Below are 23,199 nucleotides of genomic sequence, written 5' to 3'. Positions count from 1 at the left end.
GCTGATTTTGTCTCGACTATTGGTTTCTCACATAGCAAATCTGATCACTCTCTCTTTATTTACCAGCAAGGAAATGACATGGCATACATTCTTCTTTATGTTGATGACATAATTCTCACCTCATCATCTGAAGGTCTTCGTCAATCTATTATATCACTTCTTGCATCTGAATTCGCTATGAAGGACTTGGGCCCTTTGAGCTATTTCTTAGGCATTGCAGTTACACGACATACAGGTGGACTATTTCTTTCTCAAAGAAAATATGCCGAGGAAATCATTGAACGAGCTGGCATGACCTATTGCAAGCCCACAACCACGCCTGCGGATACTAAAGCAAAATTAAGTGTCTCATGTGGATCTCCATTCAAAGATCCTACACTTTATCGCAGTTTAGCAGGAGCATTGCAATATCTTACCTTCACGAGACCAGACATATCATATGCTGTACAACAAGTTTGTTTACATATGCATGACCCAAAGGATGGCCATATGAATGCTCTCAAACGCAGCAATATTATCTTACAGTAAAGAAGAAAGTAGTTCTTCAATCAACTATCAATCTATCAATAAATTTTTAGAAGAGCACTTCTCCGAACAAACACACAAAGATTGTTTACCATAATTTGCATTGCATGTATGATTAATGATTACTTTTAAATTCTTCATTAAGAAGTGCATATGAACCCTGTTCGACTCCAACACAAACAAAAAGCCTTGGCTAGAACGGAACTGAATCGTTTTCTATAAGAATTCACACCGCAATATAAATTTCAATTATTGATTTAAAATCAAACGGTTTAAATTTTAAGTAATAAAATAATTTCAACCATCAATTAAATTTAATATTAAATAATTCATATATATTACAATGTTCTGCCTTAACAGCAAACTATTTTAGCCAGAACCGGATTTGCTGCCCTTTCTATTACTTTTGTTGAGGCAAAAACTACTACTCCTTGTTGTGGTTGGAAATCACAACAAGACCCCAACTCACTTTTCTTTGATGATCACGCCTAAACATCAATGTTGTCTTTGGAAGGGGGTGCTTTGCTTCCAACATAACACCGGCTTAAGCCTCTGCCTGTTTTGTAGGCCCCGCTGCCTGCATTTGCCAGATTATATTATATTCCCCCACACAAATTATTGTGCATTGGAATAGTAGTCCATTGGATCATAAAACCAACTTGCTTAAAAATTACTAATTGGTTTTTAAAATTAATTTGCATCTTCAATAGTAGAGTAGAGTAGTAGTATTGATTTTCATTTGTTGTAAAATGAAAATTTTGGTAGAAAGTGGGAAGAAAGTAGAAAATGAAGTTAGAGGACAAAGAGGGCGAAGTGGAATGAATATTTCAATTGGTTAAACTAGTTGAACATACATGAATCTAAGTTTTCACATCCAACTATAATATCTAAAAAATGACTACAACTACAAAAAAAATTGAATGCCTACTTGCCTAGCCTCTTTATTTTTGCGTCCGATATTTTTCAAACACACCGTAAGTCTAAAGCTACAATGTGTAGCTTCTAAAAATTAAGGTCAAGCATCGTATTGGAAAGCGAGAATTTGACGTAAAACTCAATTCTATTTGTTGTGCACAATTAGTAACAAAAGAAAATAATAACGAAAAGCAAACGATGATAAACATAAGAAGTTTGGTAACGGAGTTTTCCGTAGGTACGTCTCCGACTGTAGAATTCGCTACAGCTCGTTTCTATTAGATGAATGAATTAGGGTTTCAGTATTACCAGCGGTATTTATAATAATAATAATAATATTACGGTCCAGATAACAATAATTCAACTTCTCGATCGCCTCAGAGCCTCTTCCTGATACATAGAAGTGATACTCAATACTAAACATCGAGTATATGTTTAGATTCACAATAAATTTTGTGTCATAGTAGTATACTCCATCTTATCCAAAAATATAATTAAACCTATTTTCTCATTATTTTATATTATCTCCATACACTGTATTATTTTTCCCTTGGCAAACATTTTTTTAAAATTGGCAGGCTTAAAATGTAGAAGCAATAGCATATATAACAGAACTGCAATGCAGATGCAGTCTTTAATATTACATTCTTTTGGCAGATGTTATTGTCAATCTGAATGGAAAAAGAAAAGTGATATCATGTGGAGAAAAAGCACATACAGCAGCATACCCCACTTACAAAAATCCACTCAAATGCATTCTGATTGGTCTCTTTGTCATTTCGGTCCATCGCGTGGGTCGGCGTGTCTCTACCTCCCTCCCTTTCTTCTCATTATTATATCTATTTATTAATTAATATTTATTGAGAAAAATTACTTAATTATAATTTCTCCATAAATCTTAACTTAATAAACAAATGTTCCTTTGCTCTAATCCAACCTAAAAAAATGACTAGTCAGAAAAGAATTATCTCTCTTTATAAATTTATATGCAATTCATTGCGAATTTAAAGTGAGACGAATTCTTAACACATCTTTTCACACTCTTATTGATCTTAGTGCATGAAAATAAATGTCGAATATATATAAGTAAATGCAACCATCACCTTACAAACTGAGAGATGGTATCATAGTCTCCTTTAAAATTTGTTGGACCACTGCTATCAGGTTTCTGGTATACTAGCTTAGAATTGGAAATTTGACCTAACTCAATGCTACCAAATTTTTGTAAGGTGACAATTGCCTCTACTTATAAATTCATGTTTTGATCATCTCGCATTTGATGTGAGACAGACTCTTAACACACCCTAATGTCCAACACTATTGAGCTTAGTGGGTGACCCAATAGCGAATATCTGATAGTATGCGACCCAACAAATCTTGAAGGAGGTTTTGATATTAGCTTAGAATTAGGAGTTTGACCTACTAAACCCTACAAAACCAATTTTTAAGGTGACTATTATCTATTTTTATAAACCTATGTTTGAGTCATCTTACATCTTATGTGAGTCTCTTAACACACTTTTTTACACCCAACACGATTAGGTTTGGTATGTGGATAACGATCCTCCAATATCTGTTGGGCCACCTGCTATCGTGTGTTTCTGCTATCGTGTCACCCAACATTTATATCCGCACCAAACCCAATAGTGTTGGGTGTGAGGGTGTGTGAAGAGTCCATCCCACATCGGATGTGAGATGATATGATCATGAGTTTATAAGTAGAGATAATCTCACCTTTCAATTAAACTGATTTTGCAGGTTGAAGTTAGATCAGACTCAAAATTTTAAGAAATATTAATTTTGTTAAGTTGAACATCTTAATTCAGGTTTGAATTTGAGACCTACAAGCTGTGGGTTAGGTTTGCATAGAAAAAATAAATAAATTATTTCATTATAAAAAAATCAAACGACAATTTTGACATATAAATGTGTGATACATATGAATACTCCTCACAATCCACATGTTTGAAGTTTAATTTGTTGGTTTTTTTAGACTAATCTAGTTTTGTTGTTGATTTTACAAATTCACTTTTAATGATTGGTTTAAAAACCTTAAGGGGTGAATGTGTAGGATACTGCCTATTCTGCTGCAACTACTACTAGCTTGTAGTGTTTATAAATGGATAATTTGAATGTGTTTTAATATATAATGCATTAAGATACGAGGAATTTTACTTTGTTTTTAAATTTTACATTTGAAAATCCTAAAATATTATTAAAAAAGTGTAATTTTTTTATACTATAAATTTGCACTTAAAAATGTCACCCGATCAATCTAGTCCAAACTAACCCATTTTCTATCGGTTTGTGGTTCAATACCAAAAAAATTTGTGTAAATCCAATCCAATATGTATGTTTTTGATTGGTTTGGGCAATGAGTTTTTGTCGACACTTTGGTTGATAAGGTAAATTTTTTATCTAAAAGTAGTTTTTGGCAAATAATCATGGGTCTCTCTCTGCTCCTTCTATGAGTGGAAGTGCAATTTGTCTTATGTTGGCGCTAATAGAGGTTAATGAGGTGTTGTGTTGGGTTTCGTTTTCTCGGATTCGTGGGTGGACTGTTCCATGTTGTTCTTCTTTTTGACCTTCTTTTCTCTAGTAGCATTTTTGATTTTGGTGCATGTTGTTTTCCAGGGTTAGATGTGTTTTCGGTGCCCCTATTATGGTAGCCGGATTTTGGTATTTCTGGAGCGTTGTATTTTATTTGTGTTTTTTTAGTACTTACGATACTCATTTTGGTGATGCTTGGTTTCTACCTTTTGTATTGACTTTCGTCCCTCTTTATTTTTTAATATATAATAACATTATTTACCATTGAAAAAAAAAACCAGCTCGTGAATTTCATTGATTAAAATGACCGACAAAAATACATTTGAAGATGTTTTTTATACACAAGAAATATATAGTCGCAATTAGATAGCACAATATATTTCTTGCCAATAGCGGTATATTTCATAACAATAACATTGTTATAAAAAAATTATTTAGGGTCACTGGTTGGTTATATATATATATATATATATATATTCAAGATTGAATAAAGTAAATGATTTATCTATATTGTTAGTTCAACATTTTTATTGCGTTCGAACGAAACTTCACATTCATGTGTGCGAGTTTTAGATGATGTTTATCATTTCGTCTAAAAATAGTGAATGGTTTGAATTATACCTCCCATGTAAAAATTCGGAAGAGTGATAACAAGACTCTATTTGTTTTTTTGGTGAATAGTTAACAACAACACTCTCTTTTGAAGACTCTTTTAACACTCATTTTCTAATTGAATGAAAATTATGCGAGTCTCACCACTTTAAGAAAAATCTATTTCTAATCCATTTGAGTTGGTCCAGTGGTATTGACTTGAGATCTGACAGTGTGCTCCTTCTTAAGGTCTCAGGTTCGATTATCTCTTGTGTTAATTTGGATGAGTAAATTTAGCTTCTACAAAAAAAAAAAAGTTAAATCTATTTCTAAAATGAGGGATCCACATTAATTTCAACTAATTAGAGAGTAAATATTAGAAAGAATATTAAAAAGAGTGTTTTATTTTTTTTGGCTGAAATGTCTATAATTTCATCATTTAGATGAATAAATGAATGCAGCTGATTTGGAATGAATTCCAATATTTTTATATTATTTTTACCAATTAATTCTATGAGTGTAGCTCAAATGATAGATACCAAAGATATTATTAAAGTGGTCTGAGTTTGAATTCCAGATTCCACATATAAGTTATATTCGCAACAACAATATGGACTTAGTTCGATTGGTAAAGATATCATATTTTACACCTAAAGAACCGTTAAACTATAAAAAAGTGTTTCTAACACATGAAAAATTATTTATACTATAGATCAATTATATTCGTCAAATATATTTTGACTTCAATCTTGATATAACATACTACCCAAACCCCTCACCACTAGACCAAACCAAGTGGCTTTTCCGACTACTTTTTAAATCACACATATAATTGGTGTAATTTTCTAACACTTTCTTCCATTGTTACAAAAATAGGCTATAGCTGGTTTCCCATATATGCATAAAAAATAATTTGGTTTCCCATCATAGTTCCTACCGTATATATTATAGTATTATACTATTATTATACAACTACACTACACTCCAAAGAAAAATTCTAACACAAGTCTTTTTGCTTTTAATGCCATTTTGCCTTTTCCAAAAAAAAAAAATTATACAACTACACTACACTCCAAATACACAAAGTTGCACTTTATTGTATGTAATTTCCTCATAGATAGATCCCTATACTCATTAATTTATCTTTCTTAGCAATCAGTTTCATCCTTTCCCTTTAAACAACTTTGTTCTTTCTCAAACACTTACCTCGGTTCACCCACTCAAACATCCTTTGATTCTGTTTTTGAGCCACACACAAACACAAACAAAGATTCCACTTTGACTTTCAATCCACAAAGACAGGTAAAAAAACCACATCATCTTATGTATCAACCTGAAAATTCCATTCTTTATTACCTTTGCAGATTTATTTACTTTTCTTTTTGAAGATTTTGATTGATTGGTTCTAGTTTGAATTTTTGTTTGTTTTTTAGTACTTTTTTGTGTTATTTGAAGAGAAATTTAAAGTGGGGTTGTGTTGGAATTCTGTCATGTAGCATAGGTTGTCGTGTTTATGCTTTTCCTGTTTTTCCTCTCTTGGATTCTGTGGAATTGTTTTTTCCTGTTTAGAGCAAATAAAGTTTGTAGCTTTATTGGAATCTGATGAAATTTTTCACTACCCTTTTCATTGTTTTGGCTAGTTTTTAAACTTGGACAATTCTAGGTTTATTTGAGTGAATATCATTTGAAAGTTTCAATTTTGAGAGGTTTATAGGTTTTGGTTGTTCCACTTGTGTTTTGTTGACCTTAATTCTCATTTCTGAATTGGCTTCTCAAAGGTTTGGAGGAACTCAAATTCAAGCTTCTTTCTTTCCTTTTTATTTTCTATCTATGTTGCTTTATATGCAGAGTGGTGTTTGTTTCTATTTTTTGGATCTGCTTAACTCTTAGATTTTAGTTCAGTTTATTTAAGCTGTGTTTTTAGTTCTTGATTAGTGAATTTTGTGTTATGCTAGTACCTAGATGTGGGATTTAAGCATAAGAATTTTGTGTCTTTTGTTTTAGTTTTGAAGTTTGACTTATAATTTAGTGTGAATTTTTGACATTCTTGTAGCTGCTGTGCTTTGACAGGTTCCCAATTACTGTGATTTGAATCATTTGATCATGGATTCTCCACAATCTGTTGTGTCACCCTTCAGAACCTCAATCTTGGGTGAAGGTGAGAAGCACAGGTCTGATGCTTTAACACAAAGCAATGGTCCTTCCTCTAAGGACATTGAGGTCAATGGAAAGGAAACTATCATGTCAAATGCCGAGGAATGCGTTGGAGTGCTTGACGTTTACATACATCAGGCTAGAGACATTCAGAACATTTGCATATACCACAAGCAAGATGTTTATGCTAAGATTTGCCTGACAAGTAATCCTGAGAACACTGTATCTACCAAGACTATCAATGGAGGAGGAAGGAACCCTGTGTTTAATGACAATCTTCGTATCAATGTTTGGGATGTTGATTCTTCTCTCAAATGTGAGATATGGATGCTTAGCAGGGTGAAGAATTATCTTGAAGATCAGTTGCTCGGTTTTGCTTTAGTACCGTTGTCGGAAGTACTAGTTCAGAATGGGAAACTAGAGAAAGAGTTTTCTCTTTCAACGCTTTCTTCAAATGATCTGTTTCATTCTCCTTCAGGTTTTGTTCAGTTGTCAATTGCTTATACCGGTGCTACACCTGATGTTATGGCAATATCTGAAATGCCGAGGAAAGTGGCGAATCATCTGACTGTGCAGGACTCGGAAACATCTGAGTCGTTGGCCAGAGATTTGGATAAAATTGAGTTTCCAGATCCTAAGATTGTAAATGAAGACCACTTAATGGTTTCAGAATACTTTGGCATTTCGTGTGAGGAGACTCAGTGCTCTGATAGCTTGGCCACTTCTGATGCTGATGATCATAGTTCTGAAGCAGGTGTTCGGCTTGTGGAAAGCTTCTCGGCATGCAGTGAAGAGTCTGTGCAAGTGCAACCTCCTAAGGTTGATTCTCCACCGAGCAGTGTGTCAACAAATGGAGTTTCTTCTCCTGCACCTGAAAGCTCAGAATCATCTGATGCTGCTGCAGCTTCTAAGTACCCTGGTCACGAACAAGTTTCAGGCACCGAGCAACCAAAAAAAGTGGATGTCAAAGATGGTGAGAGTGATTCTTCAAGTGTTGTTCCGAGTGATTTATTCCCTAAGCCTGTTGTGACTGTGAACATCGAGCCAGAGCCGCAGATGGTGCAGCAGGATATAGTTGACATGTACATGAAAAGTATGCAACAATTTACCGAGTCATTGGCAAAAATGAAACTTCCTAATATGGACATTGAAAGGGAACCTACTAGTTCTGGAAATTCAAGTACTGAGCAGAAGCTACCACCATCTAACAATGGTACCTCCCGTGTCTATTATGGGAGCAGAGCTTTCTTTTGAGATTTTGCTTCCTTGGTTTAAGGGAATACGGGCAGGTGACTTTAGATTTTAGAACGAAAGCTAAGGTTTGGATTCTCTTTAGTCATGCAGTCATGGATCTCGGTCGTTAGATGAAGATTGGATCGTATTCAATATGTATTTGAAAGTCAATGTAGCAAATTCAAAATACAGTCGTTCTAATCTTCATCCAACGATCAGATCCCTTGTGTGTGGGACTGTGTGTTTTCGTTGACCATAGGGAGTTCGAGTCCAGAAAACTGATAATAGCAGTGAAATGAAATAATGTAGTATCCAGTGTGGTGTCTCCTTCTGTATTTCTTCTGATGTTGTAGGTTACAGGGAATATAACTTTGTACTCTCACAAGCTTGTTGCTATCTTAACTGTTACATGATCTTTTCTGTGTTACCTTCTTTCTTTGTCCTTTTGTTTTTAATGTCAATGATTGTGAATTGAACTTTATGATACAACATACTATTAATGATGGATACTACTAGTGATAATATGGTCCCACATTCACATGGTGAACACTAAAGTAGATAAAGAAAAATCTCCAGGATTTAGCTTTCTTCTGTTTCACATGCAAAAGCTCATGCCATACAGTATCATGAGCCTTTATGGTTTTTTGGCCTAAATTTTATTTGTCAATTTTATATTTTTGGGAATAGTCATGTTTATTCTTAATTAATTTGAAAAACACTCTTAAATGTAATTATATATCATATCAGATAATCAGAAATGTTAGTGAAGAAGATTCCATCAAGTTAGAAGCTAAAATCTAGCAGAATCACGGTGAATTTGATGAAATCGCGGTGGTGGCACTGTGATTTTGTTCAAACTCCGAAGTGTAATTTTTGCCAAAATCACGGTGGCACGCTATGATTTTGCGAAACTCATCCTCAATTGAAATGCACTAGATGAACATTTGAACTCTTAATGTTCCGGAGAACTTCAATACATGCCATATTCTGATATTCATGGTTCGGATACAGACACACAAAAAAAAAAAAAAAAAAAAACAGAAAGAAACTTGAAAACTAAGGTTCCCAGTGTTGTATAACAATTTCTTCTGTTTCAAATAGGCACTTCAATTATCTCTGCAGATCTCTCGTACATGTGCCTTCTACAGATCCATGCAATCTGACCATTATCCCTGTACCTTACACGCCATAGTCCGAACTTCTCTGCAATATCCTTCCCTGTGGAACACCTCCTTTCCCTCAAGAAATCAACCATCCATTGCTGTGCTGCTTTTATGTCTTGTTGAATGCCCCTTGAACCTTCCGTGGACCTGTTTCTACGACCGATAGCAGCAGCCCCTACAAGACCAGCTGCAGTTGCCCCTGCTGCACCAAAGAGAACTGAAGAGCCAGCCAAATGAGCCACTTCCTTGCTCAAATCTGGTATCATTTCCCCCATTCCAGCTGCAAGATGAGCTCCTATTTTAAGAGCAAAAGTTACCATAACCATGAACTTTTTCATATATGGAGCTAAAGACTTCACGGCCATGTTATCAACTTGCATCATTTCGCAACCCATTTGATCTTCAACAACATGCATTTGTCCCCGAAACTCGCATAACATGTGAAGCCGGAGAGCTGTCATGCCAGAAACCATGCTGGTGATCAGTCTCCTTGAGTAGTTCTCTGCTTTTACGAAATAGAACATGTTAGGTACTTTCCTCTCCTCTACTTGAGAATTGAAGGTTGCTATGTAATTCACTTTGCGATGAAGCTCAAGTAGGAGTCTGTGTTCGTAATATCTGAGCCCTTGGATTTCTTGCTTCAAGTCTCGGATTTCTTGTTCAATAATTTTCAATCTTTGTAAAACTTCTTCAACCCCTTTAGCAATGCCTCCAAAGGTTGGTTCAACTCTTTCAGCTTCATTGCTTAAGGTTACAGCTTGATCTTGCCCTTCAGGGTTGTTTTCAGGTGGGATTTGCAGTTCCTGAGCAAGACTGTGTAGATCATGATATCTGCGATGCAGCACTTCCCGGAAGTCATCATCCGATAAAAGGTCTCGCGCAAAATCAAACCCTTCGTGGAGAATAGGCCTGCCAGAATCCAAGACCAAACTCCATGTGTGTTGATAATCATACATGCTGTCTGCTGGAAGTGAAAGTAGTGCTTGTTTCAGTTGCTGCAGGGAAGCAAATTGAGTTCTTCTGTATCTAGGTGGTGTCAAATTTCGCACGCATTCAGGTCTAATGACACTTTCAGTCATGGTGATCCCATGGCAAACACTTTGAATAGCCGGTATTATAAGTTGCTGAATGACTCTTAAAGTTTCTGTCAAGTTTTTGGTGGAGCATGCAAGAATGTCGATATAGTAACCGAGTTGTCCTCCAAGCTCAACTCTGATATAGATTCCATTAATGCTGATTGAAATGAGGTACTTCTCAAGACTGTAAGTTGCGCCATGTTGATTCATGAGAGACTTTATTTTGTTGTGAAGGTGCACCTGCAGCACCAAATGAAAAAATTCAATCAGAAAATTGTAGTAAAAGAAATACTGAAAATTCTAGAGATTGTAGCTTTGAGGACTTATGAGTGAAGAACAAAATATAATCAGTTTTTAAAAATGTAGTTAAATGGGTGTCATATAGTTGATATATTTTTCAGAATTGCAGGTATATCCTAATGATGTGCCTTCCAATCTATTTTATAGAATGTTCCTGCATTCTTTGAACCTCTTTTGTGTTATATGAATATCTATCATCAGAAAAATAACCAACATTGAATGAATTTTGGGAAAATGTTGTCAAATAGCAGCTATTTAATACAAAGCATAAATAGCAGTCTTTTAGCGCTATAGCATAGCAGAATTCGAACAAACCACTATTTTCTGCATTTTAAGATTTACAACTGATTTGAAACTATAAGTGCAGGAATAAATTCATATAAAAAAATGAAAAAGAGCTTGCGAGAAACAACTGAAAAGGGTGAAACAGAGGGAAAAAAGAGGAACACGATGGAGAAACTCTTGCCTGTAAGCGAGGGAAGAATCCAGGAGTTAGAAACATATGACTTGAATCATCACACTCAAGATGGCGTCCAGCATAAAGACAATCTGGTGAGCTTATCTGCCACTTCTGAGGCTTTGCTCTACCTTCTTCAAGAATGGAGGGAATCAATAGTAGAGAATTTTGATCCGATGGATCTTGCTCATAACAAAGTTCAAGTTTAAGCATCATTCTCACAAGGTCACTAGCATCTAAGTTCTCAAATACCTTTGATCCCATACCAGGAATTGGACTTTGTAAACTTCCTCTTAAGATTTTCTCAAGTTCCTTCCTACTAATGAATCCATTGTTTTCGGAAGAGTGATGCTTTCTAACATTCAACTTTATGAGCTGACCAAGTACTTCACCACAGAACCACTCGCAGTCTAAAATTAGAAACTCCAACTCATCAAAATAAATCACTTCACCAACGTGATGAAGACAAGTAGCAACAGCTTTTCGTTTCATTTCAACCGCTTCTTTATTATAATGTCTCGATCGGATTCTCAAATGTGGGACTTTTACTTGACACAACTCACCAAACTCCTTCCACTTCATAGCTGGCTTGTTGTAATTCTCTGCTCTCCATTCAGATAAAATCTGTATCAGATCATTGCAAAGTTGGTAAACTCGCGGTACTCTTTGTAGAATTGTTTTGCATGTCTTTCGGATGTGATGGGTGAGTTTACTAACTGATGCTGATGATCGTGCATCAACCGTGAATATAGTTGGGTAGAATTCAACATATCCTTGAAACTTCTCTCTCAGTCTTTGAATTGAATCGACCGTTTGCTGCAAATTTTGTGATGATTGGTTGATTTTATCAAAGTGTGTAAGAACAACAGCTACACTAGGCAGCATGCATTGTTGCACTGCTCTTTTGGAGTTGGAAACTATGAACCTTAGCCAATATTGCAAATCCTCTTCAATCTCTGCAGTGCTTTTGGGTTCTCTATTACCTGGCTTCCTGAATAAACTCGATACAATGATGAAAATCGATGCACTTCCGTGCCCCGGGAACATAAGATCATGAAGTGAGAAAAACTCATGTTGACCAGCTAAATTCCAGATTGAAATCTTTGTATCTTCATCTTTAAATGTTTTTATCTTCATTCCTGTTGTTTTAACAGCCTGCTCCACTGGATTCACTATTGTTCTTACTTGATCCAAGTAGGGAAGCGCCGCCGAAGAAGAGAAGTTTTGCGATACTGATTGACAAAGTGTGGTTTTGCCTGAAAATATGAATTTAAACTCTACTTCAGGTTGATTCTATTTGGATAAACAGTTGACAAAAGACATAATAAAGTCAAATTATTTTCATATAATCTGTAAGCTCTTTTCATAAGTTATCTTGGAGAGATTATGAAAATAAGCTTAAAAGTAAGCTTATGGACATGTCATGAGCTGTTTCTATAAAATCTCCTAAACAGTCTCTCAAATAAATCAGTCCAAACAGACACTTACTATTAACTTATGTTTATATGAAAACAGTGCTTAATTTAGTTTCATGATCTAATTTGATTAATTTTTTAAGGTGGTGTATCGCGAAATTAATCGATATTAAAACATCAAAGATAAATACTCAAAACATTACCTGCACATTCTTGTCCACAAAAGAAAACTCTGCAACTCTTAGGCTCAGTGAGTGGCATATCTTTGATCAAATCCATTTCTGGTTCAGGATTCTCATTCTGCCCTAATCTCTGATAAATTCCATTAGTCTTTCCAGAATTATGTAAAGGTGTTCTAGAGAGATCAATTTCTTCAATCCAAGGATTTATCTGCAATGTCTCCATAATTATCTCCAGCAATGTCTCTCCTTGAACACCTTTACAACCTTGCAAAGACAAACATTTCAAACTAGCATTCTTCTCTAAGCTCTTAAAGATTTTAACAAAATCATCTGGTCTCAAACTCTCATCATCATGTATCCCAAACCGCATTACTGTCTCGTTCGTTATAAGAAATTGCATTATAGCTGCCAAACCATCCCTTCCTATTCTTGTTCTCCCTCCTCCAAAAGTAACACACTTCAAACTAATGTTAGCTTGCATTTGCAATGATGAAAATCTACTCAAAGGACAAAGTAAATGCTCGACACCGATTCCACGAAACCAATTTCCAGTTAGATGCAAAGTTTGCAGACTATGATTCTTAAACAGTCCAGCTGCAACATACACAATGCCCTTATCTTTAAGACATGTTCTTGAAAAATTAACCTCTTTTATGGTTTGGTTTTGTTCTAAAACCCATCTAAACTCCTTAGCGCATTTCGATTTTATCTTAACACCAGTCATATCAAGTGATTTAACAGTGAAATTCATTCCTAAAGAACAAACAACTCTACAAGTACCTGAAAGATTAAGCTTGTAAATTCTCAAAGTGCTATTACCAGGTACAAATTCAACAACCTTAGAACTTTTTTCACCATTTTGATCACCACACCAAACATGAACTTCCATTGTTCTATTCCTTGCCAAAACTGCAGATATAAGAGGTGTAGCAGTAATAGCATTTGAGTCAAAAATTGTTAAAAGCTTAAGATTTGGATTCACTTCAATCATCTTTGAAAGTTCTTCAGCACCTTTTGAACCTATTGAATCTTCCCAAATCTGCAACTCTTCTAAACTATGATTAACCATAAGAGAAGAACCAATTAAACCAGCTCCATTAGAACCAATACATGATTCTGAAAACATAATCTCTTTAATAACTTTATTTTCCTTCAAAATATCAGAAAAATCTTTCATACTTTTTCCATTGAATCTATTTCTTCTAAAAAGAATTTGTTTTACATTTTGATGATTCCTCAAAAGGGTTTCAAGGTTTTTTACCTGTTGTGATTCCCATTCAACTTTGTGGAACTCTAAGTTTCTTAAAGTTGAACTTGTGTTCTTGGATGATGCTAGTGATGTTAAGAAGTTGGAAAAGTGTTGTTGATTTTCTTTGGAAATGTTTATGTTTATGGAGTTGTTTGTTTCTTGGTAACAATTTGAGGTTGGTTGGGAAAGGTAGAAGGAAATGCTGTGTAGGTTTTGGTTTTCCATTGTGATTGCTTGAAGAAACCATTGTAGGTCTTTTAGGTTTTGGTTTGATGACATTGTTAGTTTAGAAACTGTTTCTAAGTTGCAGAGATTTGTTGTCTAAACCCCAACATCTAAAAACTATGTTTTGGAATTCCTAGGCTTTTTGGAAGACAGTGTACAAATGCAGAGTTAGTCATTGTATTTGTAATGTAGTGTTTTTTTTTTTTTTTTTACAAATAGACGAAATGAAGATGTCATCTTAAACTCACACAAGTGAGAGAGTTGGGGTTCTGATCTCAGTCATGACGTCCAGTCCAGTCTAACAATTTTGGTTTTTTTTTTTGTTAGTTGAGCTAAGACTTGTGGAAGTGTGTGTTTTTTTTTTTTGTTACTATAATATTGATACGAATTTTTCATAAGTATCTTAAAATTTATATGTAAAATTGAATTTAGTTATAAATGAGTTATATAATAAAAATTAATTGAATCGCGTTGTTTTTTTATTTTATTAATATAATTCACTTGTCGCTACCCTAATATTTTGGGACAAAAATCCACCAGTATGAATTGAAGAATAAATTTAACTGTAAAAATTAAGTATGGAGACAAAAAAATTATAAATTTTAACTTTCAATTAGAATTAATTTTAAAAACAAAATCACTTCTAATCAAAACTCCAAATATGTCAAAATAATTTCAAATCTTGAAAATCACATTCTTTCCAAAGTGAATCCAAACATTTTTTCAAAGTGAATATTTGAGAGTTTTGTTTAAAAACTCCTGTTATATTCTTAACTTCTCTTGATGGTGTCACTTTAATTAAGCAAAGTATTTCTTTCTCATTAGCATCGATTCTTTACGTATTCTAGCATGGTTGTGCATCAACCTTAGTGAACCAACACATTCTTCCCAATTTTGCATTACCAACTAATATAAAATTTTGCATTCTCATTAGACAACACATATAATGCTACTAAGGAACAATAAAAACCAACTAATATAATGCTCTATCATTTTTCGATGATAATTCAAATTTGATTCTTAATAAAAATAATTTTTAATTAAATTTTACGTATCTTATAGTTAAACTCCAAATTATCTGAAAACCATATGCTGATATGCTTGATAAAAAAACAACTTAAAAAAAAAGAAAAAAAAAAAAAAGCAGTCAAGTTAAAAGCATATCTACAAAATGTGAGCCAATTAATGAGTGTGGGGGATGTGCTTTTTGACCTTTTGGGGGGGTGAAAAGTTTGTCCGTTTCATATTTTCTTCCTTTCCCACTAGACTAGAAGAAGAATGAAACAAAGAAGATGTTTTCTCTTCGGGCCTCCCGTGTTTCTTTTATACCCTTAAATATTCCAATTTTGCCCTTGATAAAAACTTCGGTTCGCAGAAACCGAATTTTTTTTAATACAAATTCAGAGTAAAATTCGGTTTTTATAAACCGAAATTTGTTTTCAAGGCAAAAAAAAACTTCGGTTTCTATAAACCGAAATTTTTTGCAAGGGCAAAATTGGAAATTCAGGGGGTATAAAAGAAACACGGGGGGCCCGAAGAGAAAAAACCAACAAAGAATCCTATAAAGTAGAGGAAAAGGGAGGCTGAGTAGTGAGTAGTGGACAAAAGAAAACCTCTTCTCAAGGCTCCTCCTAAAAGATGAAGAAATACTTTTTTTATTTTATTTTATCTAAGTTAATTTTTGAATCACCAAGTGGGTGCAATATTTCTTCTTTTATTTTTTTTATTTACTTACTTACTTACCCATCTTCTCGTCTCTCCGATAAATAGTATCAGAGTTTTATTCGTTTAAGACATTTTTTTGTTACAAAGTTAAAGAAAAACACAAAAGAAAAAGAAAAAATCTACACATTCTGGAACTAATTAAGTTTCAGTAAAGTCTGTGAAAAGGAGCTCACTCAGGCCATATGGAAGGGTGTTAGTGAGCCAGAAAAGGCTCAAAGTTTAGCAAGAAAGTCGGCACAAGTATTTCATTTCAGAAGGTTTGGACAATGCGCACTTGTCAAATAAGTTGAATGATATTTTATGCCTTGAATCAGAGTAGCATATTTGAGCGTGAATAATATCGACACAATGGAGAGAGTTTGTATAACAGGTAATGTCCTGGTATTGAAACTGATTAGCCAATAACAACCCTTGATGACTCACATGTATCTCGACATGAAGGGTGTTGGAAGATCCGGAGAGGAACCTAGAGAAGCCTATGATCCAAGCTCCGAAAGGGTGACGAAGAAGTCCTCCAAATCCAGTTCGAACCGGGTCCATTTAAGACATTACGTGTGTTTCAAATTACCTCTAATTATACCGGGTTTGTAAATATTATACAACATACATTCAAACAAATCTTGTGTGTATTTTTTTTTTTTTTTGACACACATCTTGTGTGTATTTTTAAAATGCATATAAGCTGTGAAAAAAGCAAAAAAAGAAAAAGATAAATATATATAGCATCACACACATACATATAATGTTTGTATTTTGATGTTCAAAATTCAAACATATCAATAAACTTAATATAATACTTGTGTTAGGGCCATATTATTATTTGGATGAATACTGTGTCAAGATGACAAATAGAGAGAATAAAAGAATATTTGTTTTTCCTATTTGTGGCAACAGCAGGTATACTATAATTTTAGGAAGGGGGGTGCCCTTTGATTCACTTTCAGTGGTAATTGCAAAGGGGCCCATCAGATGACAGTGTCAATTAGTCTGTGGGCTATGATGTGAGAACAAGTAAAGATCCCAAACAGCATCTGGGCCCATTTTTTAGATATTATTCAGTATTACTACAATTTTATATATTATTTAACTATAAATTAAACTAAATAATATAGAATTTATGGGCGGAGCGAATGCCCAACAAGCTTGGACAGTTGCTCGAGCTATGGTAAATTTTTTTGGTGTTTTACGGGTTGGTTTGGGGCAAAAACTGAGATTTTATGAGTTAGTTTAAGTAAAACTGAGAATTTTTAAAAAAAATTGAGATTTTTTGTTCAAAACTGATATTTTTAGTGGTTGGTCGTTTAGAGCAAAACTAATATATCTTGTTGAATTATTTATATATTATGTCACATGTGAAATTTTGTCCTATTCTATAGTTTTTCTGACTCCGCTACTGCTTTCACTCATTGTAATTGACAAATCATAAATCCTATTATTAGGATGGACTATATAAATACAAGTCATTGTTCAATCACTTGATTCTCGTAGCTAAGCATTTTCTTGTGTATATACATTAGAAGTTCGGTTTTGCTCTATTTTTTATCCTCTATTTGTTCCTTGTCAATACAATGTTGAATATCACAATAGAGTGGAAATAAGAATCTACTTAAGAGATGATGAATTTGGCATGTTTATGGGAGTGAGACACTTTGGTTTCAACCGATTATGAAAATAGCAATTGGAGAGGCTCTAGGACTATTAGCAACTATTTTGATTGAGTGAAAGAGTTGACATTTGAAAATGTAATTTTATGTTATATTTTTATATAATTTATGTTTGATATTTTTGAATTTCTAGTCTTAAAGACTGGATCTTCTGCAGAGATTTTAAAGGGTCGTGCAGGGTCGGCTCACGCCCATGTGTCGGGTGTGTGGTGGCATCAGGCCTCAAAATTTTGAGAAAGTCTCAAAATTTTGGGGGCTATAGTAATATTTATTTACCTTTATTGTTCATAAAATATCAAATATGTATAAATAGATTAGCGTAGCTTCTAATGTTTTTGAGTGCAAGGTCCTTGATTTAAATCCCTACAATGTATTTTCCTGTTGCATGATTTTAGTTTTAGTCATTTTAATCATTGATTATAATGTCTTTTTTTGATGTTATATACAATGATAATTTTTTTAATGTTATTTACGATTTAAAAAGAGAAAGATTCATTAATATTTTTTTTGTTTTATATTAGAGACCATTTTTAATATTCGAGTGGGGCCTCCAAATAGTCGGGGACGGCCAAGTCTATGAATGTAGTATTTAGAAGGATTAATTTTGCTATCTAAAAAAATTAATAATGTAGTTTGTTGCCCACTTATCTTTTATTTCCGCATAATTAGTTTACATTATTCACTTTTCTAAAAAGAGGTCATCTTTTTTTATTTACCTTCTAGTTCTCAGGGGAAGGGGGACCCAGTAATCCAGAGCTCAACCGCGAGGTTAGGAAAATCTGGCCAAAAAAAATTTCAACAGGAATCGAACTCGGGTTCTCCCGAATGATCCGTCGTAGGGGATCTCATTAACCACTTGAGCATAAAGTCTTGACAACAATTGCAAGTTTGTGAAAATTAGAGGGCCAAAAGTGTTATTATAACAATTAAGGGGCCAAAATCGTAAGTTTGTGATAGTTAATGTATCAAAAGTACAATTTAGTTAAAAATGACACTTTAACTGATTTTCACATATAAAATAAGAGAATATTTTTTAAAAATACACGTAAAAATTTATTACATCAATATTCTCTTATTTTATATGTGCAATTTAGCCAAAAATCTAAAACTTCTTTTTTTCTTTAAAAGTAACCCCTTAATAATTTAGCAATTAATTCTTCTCACAAATTAAAAAAATGTTTTCATTGTGTTTAAGGATTATCCTATCCTATCCCTTAACAAATACCTTTAATCTTCTTTCGGGAAAATTACCGAATATCAATACAATATAAGAAAATTAGTTGTTGGTTAAAGATCATAACTGCCCTCACTTAATAAGCTGCCATGTGTCCCATTTGAGGGTATTTGATGTCCAAAAATTTGCTAACTGAATTGAAAGTACACAAATTGATGGATATTAACTGAGCCATATAAGCCATTTTAATTTTTGTGAGGGAAAAGGAAAGGTGTAGTTCAAATTGAACTAAGCCGTATAAGCCATCATCCATAAAGTTACAAAGGATACACATAAGGATTGCATTTTATCTTATCCGAAAAAGTTATATTATTACTTTACCATCTTTTTCAACTCAATTCCCTTATTCCCAACACTCACTTTCTCTCTCTCACGTTTTCTATTCTCTCTTTCTCTCCTTCTCACTTCACTTTCACCAAAGAAAAAGCTAAAAGCTTCATTCAAGAGAAAATGGATCAACCTCAAACAAGAACAACAATGAAACAAGTTCCTCAAACAAGGTAAAAACTTCATCCATGCTTTATAACACACAAGTATTTCAGATTCTTATAACAAAATGTCTGATTTCAAACTTCATTTTTTTTTTCCAAAAATGAAGATCAAAGGTAACAACTTCATCAAAGAATCAACTTGCTCAACAAAGGTAACATTTTTCATCACGTTCCTTCGAAAAACAACACTAGAATCATAGTTTTAGATCCTCTTATTTCGTGGTTTATAATCATTTTTCATTGTGGTTTGTAAATGAAATATGCACAGCTCTAACGAAAATGGACCAGCTTCAAACAAGACAGAAATCTCTCAAACAAGGTAACAATATTCTTTGGGCTGTTTTTATAGGATGGTTGTTCTTTTGGTTCCATATAGGTTTCTTTAAAAAATCATAGTTTAGGTGATTGTTCTTTTGTTTCCATTTTATATTATTGATTTTTATTGTCAATGAAATCTCTCAAACAGCTCAATGGAACAAGTAACAACTGCAACAAAGAATCAACTTTCTGAAACAAGGTAAAAATATTCTTACTGTTGTTTTTATAGGATGATTGTTCTTTTGGTTTCATAGTTTTTTTTTTCAAAAATCAGAGCTTCAGATGATTGTTTATTTGTTTCCATTATTTATTATTCATGTTTTTTTCAATAACAGCTCCAAGGACACAGGAGCAAATTCAACAATGACAGGAATTTCAACAATGGAGAGACAACCAAGTCTGCTTAAAGACATTCACAATGGCAAAGAACTTTGGAAGATTGCGGTTAAGGTCAAGGACAAATGGAATATTGCCAGCAGGGATGGGAAACAAAGCTTTGAAATCGTGGTGGTTGACTGCAAGGTCTAAATTTTCACCATTTCTCCTATAATGTGTTTGTACAATATTCTGACTGTTTTACTATTATGTATTTCGAACAATAACAACAGTTCTCTTTTGTTCAACATAATATGAGAAAACATCATTAAGTATTTTTTAACTTAAACACATTGCAAGTTACATACATTGTATGTTTCAGGGGGATGCTATTGTAGTCATTGTTCCACATGAACTAAATGCGACATTAGATCCAACAATCGTTGAGAAAAACAGTTACACCTTCCAGAATTTTCAAGTTCTAAAAAATGATGACCAATTTAAGCTAACAGATCACAAATTCAAATTGAGGTTGACTGGAGGGACTAGAGTTTCTGATGTTAATCGACATGACATTCCGTATCCAATGCCTAAGTTCAAAGACTTTGTTGAGATTGCAGCGGGAAAATGGCGTGAAGATCTACTTTATGGTATATAATTATCAAAACATCATTCCTATTTACTTATATCACTCAAATTGACATTGCTTTGCTTTAACCTACACAGATATTATTGGAGTTGTAGATGATATTGGATATACACAGGCAATTCAAGGTACTAGGAAAGTTCAAGCCAATTTCCGTCTCAAAGACCTTAGGTAAATTATGAATTATCAATTAAGACTGATTTATGTCACATTGAGTAAATATATGTTAATTCTTTGTAAGCATGACATGTGTCTAATATAAGGTCTCTGTATACATTATAGTGACAATAAGATACAATGCACCCTATGGGAACATTATGCCATGAAATTCATCACTTACACTAGAGAAAACACTGATGTCGGTCCAACTATAGTTTGTATGAAATATGCAAAGATCAAGCCAAAAGGTTAATAACCTCTTTCTCCTACTAAGCTCCTTTTTCCCTCTAATATTAACTCAATTTTTAGTTTCCATGTAGACATTATTCTTATGGTGTTTTGTGTCTTATTTAAGGCAATTTCCCATTGTCTGTTTCAAACACTTGGAATTCTACAAAGCTTTTCATCAATGAGAAAATTCCAGAAATTTTGGAGTTCAAGACAAGGTAATAACAAATAGAACATTGCTGACATCCTGTTAATCATGATCAAATAACAATATTCTCTAATATACAGATTATCTGAAGCTATTTCAAATGGAACCATTGCTGACATTGTTGATACACCTTCTCAACTCATGAGCCAATCATCTGGAGGGTCGATGTATACTCCTGAACAGAAATTATGTCACAACGCTGAAATCATGTCACTACCACAAATGATGTCTCTTTCTAGGGTAACTCCCTTATTGCTCCATTTATAATCTTCTCAACTTATATAGATTCATAATTAAAGGACTTACATAGCTTCATTTTGTTATATAGGATACAAACTGTGTTACTGTTGTCAACACTGTTCGAGTGAGGACTAATAATAAGGGATGGTATTATCAAGCTTGCTATAAATGTCCCAAAACTGCAAGCGGTGATTAACCACCTTTTAAGTGTGGTGATGGCCATCCAACTGAAACTGAGATTTGGAAGTATCGAGTTGATGTTGATGTTGTATATGCAAATACTGAAGCAACATTTACCTTTTGGGACCGTGAATGCGAAGAGATCTTCAAAGAATCGGCAGCTTCTCTTCGTGCTAAAATGATTGCGGTAACGCATTTTCCAACTATTCTTTTATCATTTCACATACAAACAATTAACTGTTACTCATATTTTAAAAATTGTCACACATTGCAGATAGGATATAACGACCCTCGCGAATATCCTACCACCATTGACACAATTGAAGGTCGAACTTTGGCAGTACGAGTTAAGTGGCAGCCTAAATGGTCAAATGGATCTGTTCAAGGAGTTCATGACGGAGAAAACTTCATTGAGGATCTCAAAGCTCAATTCACTTCTGCTCAAGTAATACATCCATTTGTATTACTTCATGTCATCTATTCTTCAATAGTTTATTTTTTCCCACCTATATACCAAACTAAATCTTTTTTTCATGTTTTCAAGGATCCCAAACCACTGGAACAAGTTCCCTCCCCCTTCACTGAGGTTATTTCTTTATATATGTTTTAAACTCATGAAGTATTCTTCAATATAAATACATACACTTAATGATATTAACAACTTATGAATCATGTACATCCAGGAAATTACATCTTCTGAAGCTGTTGAATCCAATCGTGAAGCAGATTATCTTATTCCAACGGTATTCATCTTAACTAGCACACATTAATTTGTCCTAAACATGTCTACCCTACTTCACTGTTGTCTTATTTCCTACACTTTGCCTTAGGTCTCTTTGTCTGATACTGATGAAATTGATCCTAATCTGTTGACAATGAATACACCTTCAAAAAGAACTGGAGCTGATCTTAAAGATGACAACATTGAAGCTGCTGATTTCATTGGTTCCAAACTATCTTCCACTAAAATGCCGAAACACCCAAAAATGGAGTAACCGATGTTGTAATCGACTAATATTGCTATGTTTAGGATTTGTGCTTATCAGTAACAATATAACTTAATGCCTCCTTTTTTTATGTGTTCTTGAAACAATAGAACACTTTTGGTCTGTATACAAGCTTTTCGTATGACAAATTAGTTGTCTTTTTGGGAAACACCATTAATTAGAGTACTTTATGTAATCTATTTTATCTTAAACTCTACTGTTATATTTAATTATGATCATTGCTGCACTTAATTACTACTCCCTCCGTCCCAAAAAGAATGACCCAGTTGACCAAAACACGCATGCCAATGCATAACTTTGGCGACTAATATCTTTAATTGTATAATAGTAAAAATTATAAAAAATTGATATTTTGAAAATACTCATCGAGACGAATCTAACAACATCTTATATGTTAATATTTATTTTTATTTATTAGTAGAAAAATATGGTCAAAACAATATATATGAATAGTGCATATATTCAAAATGGGTCATTCTTTTTGGGACAGAGGGAGTATTATATTTATTATGACTCGGCAATGACTCGGCAACTATTATGAACCATCCCTTATTGACCAACTTTTTGGCCATTTGGTTATATTGAATTTATTACAAACCGTCATACATTTATTATATTATACCATCACCAACTCTTTCTATTTCATTGTTTTATAAATAGGCTACCTCTATCTAAGTTTTTCATTTCACTTCTTCATTTTATTTACAAAGTATATCACCAATTCAAACAATCATGCCACAACTGCTTAC

General features: G+C 33.7%; 4 protein-coding genes across 4 annotated transcripts; 3 read left to right on the top strand and 1 right to left on the bottom strand.

Moving 5' to 3' along the window:
* Nucleotides 1-5,668: 5,668 nt before the first annotated feature.
* LOC123918912 lies at nt 5,669-8,395 on the top strand. The gene is made up of 2 exons (XM_045971088.1): nt 5,669-5,883; nt 6,652-8,395. Exon 2 carries the CDS (start codon nt 6,685-6,687, stop codon nt 7,987-7,989), a length of 1,305 nt encoding a protein of 434 aa, XP_045827044.1. The 5' UTR covers nt 5,669-5,883; nt 6,652-6,684; the 3' UTR covers nt 7,990-8,395.
* A 491-nt stretch (nt 8,396-8,886) lies between these two features.
* LOC123918905 (protein TORNADO 1-like) lies at nt 8,887-14,193 on the bottom strand. Its single transcript, XM_045971080.1, has 3 exons — nt 12,583-14,193; nt 10,974-12,220; nt 8,887-10,447 (listed from the first exon to the last, which is right to left on the bottom strand). The coding sequence occupies exons 1-3, from the start codon at nt 14,087-14,089 to the stop codon at nt 9,062-9,064; spliced, it is 4,140 nt and encodes a 1,379-aa protein (XP_045827036.1). The 5' UTR covers nt 14,090-14,193; the 3' UTR covers nt 8,887-9,061.
* Nucleotides 14,194-19,014: 4,821 nt separating this feature from the next.
* On the top strand, nt 19,015-21,459 carry LOC123915214. The gene is made up of 11 exons (XM_045966355.1): nt 19,015-19,158; nt 19,257-19,301; nt 19,418-19,468; nt 19,616-19,666; nt 19,803-19,989; nt 20,165-20,432; nt 20,509-20,599; nt 20,711-20,835; nt 20,943-21,033; nt 21,104-21,263; nt 21,352-21,459. The coding sequence occupies exons 1-11, from the start codon at nt 19,109-19,111 to the stop codon at nt 21,457-21,459; spliced, it is 1,227 nt and encodes a 408-aa protein (XP_045822311.1). The 5' UTR covers nt 19,015-19,108.
* Nucleotides 20,942-22,544, top strand: LOC123918914. Its single transcript, XM_045971090.1, has 7 exons — nt 20,942-21,033; nt 21,104-21,263; nt 21,352-21,630; nt 21,718-21,888; nt 21,988-22,029; nt 22,127-22,186; nt 22,274-22,544. Exons 3-7 carry the CDS (start codon nt 21,622-21,624, stop codon nt 22,436-22,438), a joined length of 447 nt encoding a protein of 148 aa, XP_045827046.1. The 5' UTR covers nt 20,942-21,033; nt 21,104-21,263; nt 21,352-21,621; the 3' UTR covers nt 22,439-22,544.
* Nucleotides 22,545-23,199: the final 655 nt, after the last annotated feature.

The sequence above is a fragment of the Trifolium pratense genome, linkage group LG3 (genome assembly GCF_020283565.1).
Source record: "Trifolium pratense cultivar HEN17-A07 linkage group LG3, ARS_RC_1.1, whole genome shotgun sequence".
NCBI classification, from domain to species: Eukaryota; Viridiplantae; Streptophyta; class Magnoliopsida; order Fabales; family Fabaceae; genus Trifolium; species Trifolium pratense.
This window is presented reverse-complemented; position numbering and strand designations above follow the sequence as displayed.

Excerpts from the sequence above, each read along its gene's own strand:
- LOC123918912 (XM_045971088.1), top strand. The coding sequence starts at position 6,685 with ATGGATTCTCCACAATCTGTTGTGTCACCCTTCAGAACCTCAATCTTG.
- LOC123918905 (XM_045971080.1), bottom strand. The coding sequence starts at position 14,089 with ATGTCATCAAACCAAAACCTAAAAGACCTACAATGGTTTCTTCAAGCA. Across the intron at positions 12,221-12,582 it reads TTGTGGACAAGAATGTGCAG|GCAAAACCACACTTTGTCAA; the intron begins GTAATGTTTTGA and ends TCATATTTTCAG. Across the intron at positions 10,448-10,973 it reads GATTCTTCCCTCGCTTACAG|GTGCACCTTCACAACAAAAT; the intron begins GCAAGAGTTTCT and ends TTGGTGCTGCAG.
- LOC123915214 (XM_045966355.1), top strand. The coding sequence starts at position 19,109 with ATGGATCAACCTCAAACAAGAACAACAATGAAACAAGTTCCTCAAACA. Across the intron at positions 19,667-19,802 it reads AATCAACTTTCTGAAACAAG|CTCCAAGGACACAGGAGCAA; the intron begins GTAAAAATATTC and ends TTTCAATAACAG. Across the intron at positions 20,836-20,942 it reads TGCAAAGATCAAGCCAAAAG|GCAATTTCCCATTGTCTGTT; the intron begins GTTAATAACCTC and ends GTCTTATTTAAG.
- LOC123918914 (XM_045971090.1), top strand. Across the intron at positions 22,030-22,126 it reads TTCCCTCCCCCTTCACTGAG|GAAATTACATCTTCTGAAGC; the intron begins GTTATTTCTTTA and ends ATGTACATCCAG. Across the intron at positions 22,187-22,273 it reads CAGATTATCTTATTCCAACG|GTCTCTTTGTCTGATACTGA; the intron begins GTATTCATCTTA and ends ACTTTGCCTTAG.